At 36.0% G+C, this 10,065-nt stretch overlaps 2 protein-coding genes across 2 annotated transcripts; one reads left to right on the forward strand and one right to left on the reverse strand.

Annotated features, from left to right (window-relative positions):
- Nucleotides 1–641: 641 nt before the first annotated feature.
- Nucleotides 642–1,652, reverse strand: LOC133525284 (uncharacterized). Its single transcript, XM_061861570.1, has one exon. The coding sequence runs from the start codon at nt 1,650–1,652 to the stop codon at nt 642–644; it is 1,011 nt and encodes a 336-aa protein (XP_061717554.1).
- Nucleotides 1,653–4,907: 3,255 nt separating this feature from the next.
- Nucleotides 4,908–8,889, forward strand: LOC133524727 (ommochrome-binding protein-like). Its single transcript, XM_061860870.1, has 2 exons — nt 4,908–5,012; nt 7,721–8,889. Exons 1-2 carry the CDS (start codon nt 4,952–4,954, stop codon nt 8,605–8,607), a joined length of 948 nt encoding a protein of 315 aa, XP_061716854.1. The 5' UTR covers nt 4,908–4,951; the 3' UTR covers nt 8,608–8,889.
- The last annotated feature ends 1,176 nt before the right edge of the window (nt 8,890–10,065 follow it).

Raw genomic sequence — 10,065 nt, forward strand, 5'->3', positions numbered from 1 at the left:
CATATGTTGTTGAGAAAATAAGTGATAGTTACATCATATATAAATAGCTCGAAATCAAATAATATTTCATTGATATTCCTATCCTGATCTCGACTTAGTTTAATGTTAATTAAGTTTACGTACAGACGCGATTGCTTGGACAGGTTTCCACGGAAGACCAGCTTTGATGATAATTATGTATTGTTTTTTTTATTTCAACAAATTCATTGGTACAAGCCGGAGTTCGAACCCGCGACCCTCGGTTTGAAAGTCGTTCAACAACTTACCACTGCCACCAACGCTTTATCATTACAGGCCATTAGGTACAGTTAGTAGGTAAAGGCAAAGAGGAAGGGTAGGATAGGATATAAGATAAGATAAGATATAATATTTATAAGGTAAGATAGGATAAATTTATTTTACATCAACAAAATAAGCAAGGTTCATTTATTTTATCAAAACAAAATACAGCATTACAATAAGAAATTATAAAATCAGACATAGTTTTACATACATGTAAAACTGGTACGAGTAGGCCAATGAGCCCGTAAATTATTCTTTAAATAAGTTATAAATGTATTTTTAGGGTGCCTTTGGCAAAGCAAATACTTAAATAGCAAATTATGTAATTTTACAGATATACCTCTAATATTCAACTGAAATTACCTACCAAAACACTTACTGGTAGCAACTTTCGTCAACTTGTACAACTTTTTTCTGATCGAATATATGATGTTATTTGACTCATCAAACGCCATCGCATCGGGAGCAATACGAGTAATACGTTTCAATGTAGACTCGGAAGGAACTTTGCCTACAGTCACTTTATATATCCCATTTATATGCCAGGCGTATACTGTTCCTTTCGTATCAACAGTCAAACCTCTCATCCACGGTTCCGTTGATAATTGTACATCATTCTGCATTTTATTATGAAATGAAATAAATAATCCATTAACAGTTAAATACACAATGTTATACTCGACATCTAAAACAAAATTATTTATCATTTTATCTGCTAAATAAACAACATAATACCCGGCAACGTATTTAAATATTCCTTTCCGATTGTACGCAGTAAAATACACATAGTCCTTTACAACTACGTTAGTAATGAGATTCGCCTTCACGGTAAAATATGTTGGAGAATAGTTGATATCGTCAACAACCCATATACCGTCGGAACCACCTAGATATACTTTTTTCTCTCTTTGATCTATGTCAAAGGGACGAAAGTTGAAAGATTGTGAGCCAGAGATGACGCCAGAAAATTCGGGATGGTATAACGATATGTAGCCAACTTTGGAGTACTCCTTATCACTGGGATTTGGTTCGAAAGTGAAGAATATAACGTTAGTAAAGTTCACGACGCCAATTTTTTCAATGATGGGGTATTGCTCACCGAAGGGAGCGGGGAGCTCGAACAAGTAGGTGTGCTTGTAGCAGATGTTGTCGATTTTAACACAAGAGTAACAATATTCATTATTATTCACTTCAGCCTGGTCGACGATCTTGATGGCCGCTGTGCGCGGATCCAGCAGGTAGGAGAAAGCTAGAATGTAAAAGCTAAATGTTAGTTTCGGTAAATAGTAGATCGTTATCAAAGAGTCGAAACAGATATCCTCATTCAGATAAAATGATTTAGCCCTTAAACATTTTGCCCTCTTTGTCATTGAGTGTACGTATAATATAATCCGAATACTATATTTGCTAACCAACTGAACCAAATTAAAATACTCTATTTTGCATTCTGTATATTAGTAGAAAAGTAACCAGGGGGGAATTATGTGAAATTAATTTTAGAATCGTTTGAAATTTTGTTTGTGTACGGATCACCGAGATAACCTGAAAACTCTTTAGTTTATCAGTAAGCGTCCAAGAATTCGAGTAAATGAATAAAAAAATTAAAAAAGCCTTTACGGTCCTGTTAGTTAATAATTTTTAACAGAAAAAGTCAAAGAGACAGGAACCTAAAGCATTTTTATGACCGACGACGTGCGCCTGTCCTGTGAAAAAACTCACTCTACAGAATAGTTTAAAACGCCATTAAATTAATTCAGAATTTTGATTCTGAAATTCATTCACAACCAGTGCATCTCTTTACAATCGTAATACTCGGAAGCCCAAAGACGCTTGCGGTACAGCGTTGCATAACGGAATTCAGTTGATCATTTTGTGGTCTTCATAATACACATTACAACTAGAGTCTGTGCGGAAAAAGAAGAGTCATAGAATTTATCGGTTCCCTTATATTTTACGACCCTTCTGCACAAACTCTACCTAAAGCACCTGTAATGTGCATAAATTCCTTGGCAACTTTAAAAGAGAACTATAACACATATTCGTCTATACAAAAAGAGAAAATGTTATTCCACTTCTAAATATTTTCCATTCTCCGTGATTTTTAGTACCTATGTTATATATGACAAACTATTTTTTTTCTTATACAAAATATTTTTTTATTTTAAAAAGAATGAAACCTATAAACCTAGAATATATTATGCTGAAGCGATCGACATCAAAATCAAAGTGATTTGTTAAGATTTAGTTAGTGGAAACCGTTTTCTCCCGAAATGGAATTCATAGAAAAATTACCGTTATTCCGTTAGGATCGCTAAGCTATTCTTCCTTCATATACAATGAACACGAATCACGAAAAGTAACAAAAAATATTGAAATATTCCAACTCAATTAATTCGTTAATATAAAACGCAACGCCATCGGCGCGGCATCGGTTTTGTTGTATTTCCAATCATCCCCTATGACGTGGCTACTCACCCCATATGCGTGTCCGCTGACCCCTTTATCACGTAAAATTGCTTGTTGATGGCAAAGAAAAGCTTAATTATGGAGAAAATTGGTGATATTATTTGGTAAGTACTACAGATACATACCACCAAGTTAGCTAACTTGGTCTCTGTTAATATCACCACATTTACCGCTAAAACAAAGATCAGACTGGCTGTATTCCTTACCTCGGCATGAACTTACTTTAGAGTAAAAAAAATGAAATTTTTAGGCATTTTTATTAACTTCTTTTGGTATCAATGTAGACTGTAGAGTATAAATAGTCTACTATATACATGCCCCAAAATCTCTAATTTTAGAGATGTATCTTTTTAAACATAACAACTTGAAAAAAAATCTTCAAAGTTTCTCTATTAACCCCACGATTTCTAGTGACCCTGTATTACAGTACTGTTTTCGGAATTGGAAAGTATGATGTCGAGTTTAACGGTGCCACTCTGATTATAGGTATGCAAACTTTCATTCAAAAGGTATTGTGGGTAATGTCAAGCACCGACGAGCAAAGTCTGCAGTGAGCATGTCATGGATAAAGCCAATCACTCAATAAAGTTTTATATGCATCTGGTTATATGTCGTTTTAAAATATTTAATATGTCTATGCCTTACGAATGTTTTGTCATTAAATTATTTGTCGAGTTCAATTTCAACTGGTATTTATGCGTTCTACGGAAAATATCTTTCGCGCGATTCAACAGCCAGTACAAGCTGCATCTAGTTTACAATACATTACAAATGTTAAGACTAATCTTCAGGGGCGTATTTACCCTAGGGCCAAGGGAGCTACGGCTCGGGGCGGCATGCTGCAAAGGGCGGTAAAACAGGGTTTTTTCCTTAAATGAAATAGATTATCATCACTTAATGGGGCCGCGGATCTAATGGTCCCAAGGTGCCAAATATTTAATTACGCCTCTGAAAATTTTCTGAAACATTCTCAATAAATGATGATATGGTCGAGTCGTATGACTCGTATGGCAATCATTATTTTGAGTTACATTTCGTACAACAACGGTTCCAAAAGTTACTGCTACATAAGGTGAATGTCCATCGAGCTTTAGTGCTGATCCAAGCTGATCAGTAGACCAACCAAGATTCGTGTCTACAAGACTAGCTAGGCCAATTTTGATGTATGGGTGTGAAGCTTGGACTCAGAAAGAAGAGAGCAAGCTTTTAGTGGCGGAGAGGAAAATCTGGTGGAATTTTCTGGGATCTATTAGAGATGAAGATAGAACTTGAAGGCGTAGGAAGAATAGGGAGCTAGAGGAGCTGGTTGCGGTGCCCAATATAATTGGCGAGATCAAAGCCACACGACTGCGCTGGCTCGGTCACCTACAGAGGATGGGAGAGGATCGTGCTGTGAGAAGAGCGTATGTGGGGCACCCGGGTGGAAAACGTCCGTCTGGGCGTCCCCGATACCGCTAAAGTGATGAAGCCCTAAAAGACCTGTTCGCCCTCGGAATACCCAACTGGCGTGAAGTGGCGCAGGATAGAGCAGAGTGGCGCTCTCTTGTGTCAGAGGCCAAGATCCTGTTTAGGTCACTGAGCCAGTGAAGTAACTAAGGTGAATGTTACCTTGTTGCACAGTGTTTCTCCACAAAAATAACTACCGCTCCCATTGAAAAAATCCCGGACAACGTTAGAAAGGAGGAAGGAAGGAGCTACATAGTTTTCCTATTTGAGGTTATCTATCGTCATTCAGCGTGGTAACTCGGCTAGTGTGATAGGTACCTTTACACCAGGTACAACTCGAGGGGAACTTTTTGACTAGGCTTAAGCTAGTCTTAAGTTATAATTTTATTGTTATTCTATGTATTGACAAGTTTTATTTAAATAAACGGTATTTGACTTTTCTACACAATTACACATATTTAAATAAATATACGTTTTATTACCTCTCCCGTTTTAACTTTTTGCGACAGTTTGATACCTTATCGATCCTGAATTATTTTAAATTGATATATATATATATATATATATATGCTGATATTAATAACTAGAGGAGGTACCTAAATGCGGTTATAACTTCATTATAATTGTACCTAGTTAATTTTAATTTGTTTTCATGATTTTCATTAACACTGATTATGAGACTATTAAAATTGATTAATTAAGCAGGGTATAAATTGGGCAAAACGAATGTTGATGGTACATTTTATAGTGTGTCACCATGGTTCGTACACTACCGGTGGTTTTTGCCACACTGGTGCTTCCAGCGTTATGGAGCTCTGGTAAGCGATAGACATCTTATTTATTATTATTAATCATTTATTCAAGACACGGAACATAGGTGTGTTTTTATATGAATTGCGAATGAATAATTCATATGAATCAGATCTATATTAAATATTATATTGAAATATTTGTTTTAAGTACTATTGTATGTATGTATAAACTCTTTATTGTGCAAAATACAAAATATAAATATGGCACAGGATAAGCAGTACAAAGGGATTGTACCTATTTTTAAGACATTTTGACCTATACCTTTGGTGTTAGTAATAAAGTTTTGTATTTGCAAAAAATATCCACAACGCAGGCTACGTCAGGTGGCCACAAATGCTTAGATGATGAATTTTCGAAAACGCTGAAATTAGTTTTCTTGTATTTTTTTATAACCCCTTTTCACGAAGTTTCATATTCCTAGCTTAAAATAAACATCAACCCCATACCAACTTTCACGCCCTTTTTAACTCCCTTAAGGGTCTAATTTCTCAAACTCGCTACTTATCCCTTGTACACATTATAAATCTTTTGTAGTTTCGGCTTTGCGTTGATGAGTCAGTCAGTTAGGACACACGCATTTATATATATATAGATTTCATGTTAGATTTGGTTAATTCAAATAGTTTAACTTAAACTAAAATGTTTGAGTTAGGTTTGAACGATAGTTAGGAATTTTTGGACCATAGTTGAGTTGTATTACGGTACTGATTTCCTTTTCAGAATACATACTGTTCTCAGTTCGGTTATAGTATAATTTTTTTTGTATGTTTGTTAGGTACATTTGAACTTAGTCATTATTAAAACCGTTCTTTAAATTTGCATGTTCTAAAACCGTCTTTTTGCCTTGCTTATATAGGTAAGTATATAAGCAAGATAATATATATTACATATAATCGTAGGGCTTTTTTTAGATCCCCTGATCCTGAACTCACGGCGCCTTTAAAAAACCCACAATTCATACCTCATTGCAACTTTATAGTCCTAAAAAAACAGCATTAGAAAAAAATACAAAAAGATGATGTAATCTGATTGTGCCCCATAAAGGGAAACCTTTCATTATGATTTACCTACATGAAAAAATAACTCTTATCCGGATTATATCTTTATTCAAATCAAGATTAGGTATATCTTTTTTTTAATTCTAGTTCAGATAACTTTCAGTTCAAGGAAATATCTTAAAGTCAAAATATTTATTATTTTTACCTAGCAGAAAAGCCATATTTTTGCTTCGTTTTCCAATATCGGAGTCCTCAACCTTATCTTAGGCATAAGTAGGTCATAACTTTTTTAATATGCACAATGCAAGATAGTACCTATTTTACTTTAGTTCCGGTGATTCACTCTCTTCTTCTTCTTATTCCTAGCCTTATCCCATTTACTTGGGATCGGCTCTCCTAATACGGCGTCGCCAGGACTGTCTGTCCTGGGTCGTCTCGGCTGGAATATTTGTCTCTTTAAGGTTCTTTTGGATAATCGCCATCCATGTCGTCTTGGGTCTTCCGCGCCCCCTACGCTTCAGGTGATTCACTGCACCTACGCACGTTAAAACAGGCATAAGTAAAATCTTCCGATTCGAGACAAAAGTCAAAATTATTAAAGCCTAAATGATTTTCTCTCAAGTGAGGATATCCGTTAGGAATCCTTGAATAAAAATCGATTTACCGAAGCTAACATTTAGTTTTTACATTCCAGCCTCGAATAAAAACAAAAAATATTACTTTGCTAACCCGCTAAGATAACGTGCTAGTCATCGAGTTTATAAGCTAACTTGTGATGAATGTAATAAAGTGTATGTGGGGCAAACGGGCCGTAATTTCACTACAAGTCAGAAGGAGCATGTTGCGTTGTATAGACACAACCATCCAGAAAAGTCTAATTTTGCAAAGCACTTAATAGACAGTGCCAGGCTTTATCTGAGAATCGTACTTTTGATATTTTGACGACCGGTTGGCCTAGTGGGTAGTGACCCTGCCTACGAAGCTTATGGTCCCGGGTTCAAATCCTGGTAAGGGCATTTATTCGTGTGATGAGCATGGATATTTGTTCCTGAGTCATGGGTGTTTTCTATGTATTTAAGTATTTATAAATATTTATATATTATATATATCGTTTTCTAAGTACCCTCAACACAAGCCTTATTGAGCTTACTGTGGGACTTAGTCAATTTGTGTAATAATGTCCTATAATATTTATTTATATTATATTATATTTTACATTTTTGCGAGAAAGGAATGGGTTTGAGTGTTCTGGAACAGTTGGGAATAATTAAGTACAACAATAGGGGGATGATTCTTAACGAGCAGTTGAATGTTGCATCTGCGCCATTATTACGATTTTTTCCATCTCACTCACACTTGCACAGCAGGGGGAGTAGTTAAGGTATAAATATGGCCGACCATTTTAGACAGCACATTCAGTTGTCGGACGTCAGACCGTCTACATCTCCAGCATCCTCTCCCAGCAATCTCCTGAGGATGCCTCGTAGAGAGGCGAAACACTTGTCGAATTTTGTACTTTTGGTGGTGGCTTGTTATATTTATATGCGCATTTATTTTTGCGGTAGGAAGGGTGGGAACATTCATTGCATGTAAAAATACGCAAGTAAGTGTAACGGACTAGCACGTTATCTTTTCGCGGATGAGCAAAGTAATATATTTGTTTTTATTAGTATGGATTTCCGCAAAGTAATGCCTGATTGTATTCATCATTCCAGCCTCCTCCTCCCTGCTGGGCCCGGGCATAGCGGACACCAAGATCGAGGACCTAGCTGAAGTGGACGGGAATGAATATTGCCATTCGTGCGTCAAAATCGATAACATCTGCTACAACCACACCCTGCTGTTCGAGCTCCCCGCCCCCTTCGGCGAACACGCCGTCGTTAAAAGAATGGGCATCATGAAGGCTACTAACGTCCTATACTACACCTTCGAACCTACGTTCAGTGATAAAGAATACTCCAAAGTTGGCTTCGTATCGTTATTGTCTCCGAAAAACTCTGGCGTTATCTCTGGCTGGCAGTCTTTCAACTTTGGTCCCTTTGATATAAATCAAAACGATAAAAAGGTATATCTAGGTGGTTCCGACGGTATATGGACTGTTAATTCTACCAGTCATATCCCATCATTTTTTGGCGTGAAAGCTAATCTCATCACTAACGTTGTTGTAAAGGACTATGTGTATTTTAGTAAGTCAGATCACCAAGGAATAATTAAATATGTAAACGGTATATATGTCGCAGTATTAGGAAATAAATGGATAAATAATTTTGTTTTGGATAGAACTTTCGGATATAATATTGTGTATTTAAATGAAACCGGATTATATATTTCATTCCATAGTAAAAACCAGAATGATGTAAGATTGTCAACGGAGCGGTACATCAGAGGTTTAACTGTCGATGAGAAAGGAGCAGTATACGCCTGGCATGTAGATGGGATATATAAAGTGACTTTAGGCAACGTTCTTTCCCAGTCTACATTGAAACGTGTGTCTAATATAGCTCCCGATGCTATGACATTTGACCATTTAAACAACATTATATATTCGAACAGCAAAACGTTGTACAAGTTGACTAAAGTTGCTACCAATAAGTGTTGGTAGGTAATTCCAGTAGATTACACGTTTCTCTGTAAAATTACGTGATCTGCTACTTAATTTGCTTTGCTTTGCCATGGCTACCAGAACACATACATTTATAACTAATTTGATAAATTATTTATACGCTTGAAATTGAGTGCCTTAATTTTTTTTATTTCTTATCTTTGTCCTATCTATTTTACGAACATGAATTTTAATTTTTTGTTTGCTTACCGTAATGCTGTACATATTGTGCTGTACCTACATGTTGTTTTGAAAATAAATGGACCTTGCTTTTTGCCTTTACTTGGTGTAAAATCAATTTACCCTAAACCCTTTCCTTTACCTACTTATTTATTTTACTAAAACGATACCGTAAGTCATGACTTTCGATACCGGTAGTCGATAAGTAGAAGTACCTACTTCCACACACTTATATGTGTACTGAGTGACTTTGTATTGTGTTGTATTTTGTATTGTCGTTATTGAGTAGATCATACCGACAACATATTCCAACGTATGTAATGAGGACGACCCTAAAATTGCGGAACAAACGTCAATGTTTTTTTTTACAAAAACGTTATTTTTCCCGATGGCTTGGTTGATGGATGGATTTGATTAACTCTCATAGTATTTACTGATAAAAACGACACGTTCAATAAACGGTAACCCTGGCATCTAAAACATTTCTAAGCGCCACTTGCACCAACCCACTACTCCGGGATTAACCGGTTAAACCGTTAACTCGGCATCAAATTGTACTGGTAATCATGGTAACTTCCTGTAAATCTATTTCCAGTCCACTATAACTTAGATAGTTTTTTTAAATCGAGAGTGAATAGACATCTTTAGGTAAGCATGTTCCATCCTAGACTGCATCGGTACTTACCAGCAGGTGAGATTGTAGTCAAATGCTTACCTTTTTACAATAAATAAGTAAAAACTCTAGGTTTAACCGGTGCCTGTAAGTACAAAATGGACTCATGCACTTTGTGAAAAAAAAAAAACCGTTGTTTCTCTCATTTTTAACCATAAATACATATGAAATTTGCTGTTGCTAGTAGTGCAGATAGACAATTTCCGAATGTAGACGTTCGCAGTGGGGTAGGTAGGTATTCATCTATTCACTACATCTTGTTAGAGACTAATAAGAAACGTCTGGCTCATAAGTAAACTATCTCATGGTGAATACTGCCATTTTGCAGCCTTATAACGAGAATAAAGATAGTTGATTACCAGCATATCTCAGAAATAATCTAGTCCTCTGTCACTCAACTTTTAATCTAAAATCAGCCTTAAATGTCTACAATAAAGTTCATATTTAAATAATGATTAAAGAGCGATACGAGATTGGTATAATAAGCAACAAATATTTCAGTTGCCGTCCACTTTACGTTATTTTATTCAGTTTCAAAACGTTTCAAAATATTCGGTATTTGGCTGAATGTCGGCTACTATTCGGCCGAATACCGAATATCGAAT

This window comes from Cydia pomonella, chromosome 14, assembly GCF_033807575.1.
Source record: "Cydia pomonella isolate Wapato2018A chromosome 14, ilCydPomo1, whole genome shotgun sequence".
Taxonomy (NCBI): domain Eukaryota; kingdom Metazoa; phylum Arthropoda; class Insecta; order Lepidoptera; family Tortricidae; genus Cydia; species Cydia pomonella.

Excerpts from the sequence above, each read along its gene's own strand:
- LOC133524727 (XM_061860870.1), top strand. The coding sequence starts at position 4,952 with ATGGTTCGTACACTACCGGTGGTTTTTGCCACACTGGTGCTTCCAGCG. Across the intron at positions 5,013-7,720 it reads TCCAGCGTTATGGAGCTCTG|CCTCCTCCTCCCTGCTGGGC; the intron begins GTAAGCGATAGA and ends TCATCATTCCAG.
- LOC133525284 (XM_061861570.1), bottom strand. The coding sequence starts at position 1,652 with ATGACAAAGAGGGCAAAATGTTTAAGGGCTAAATCATTTTATCTGAAT.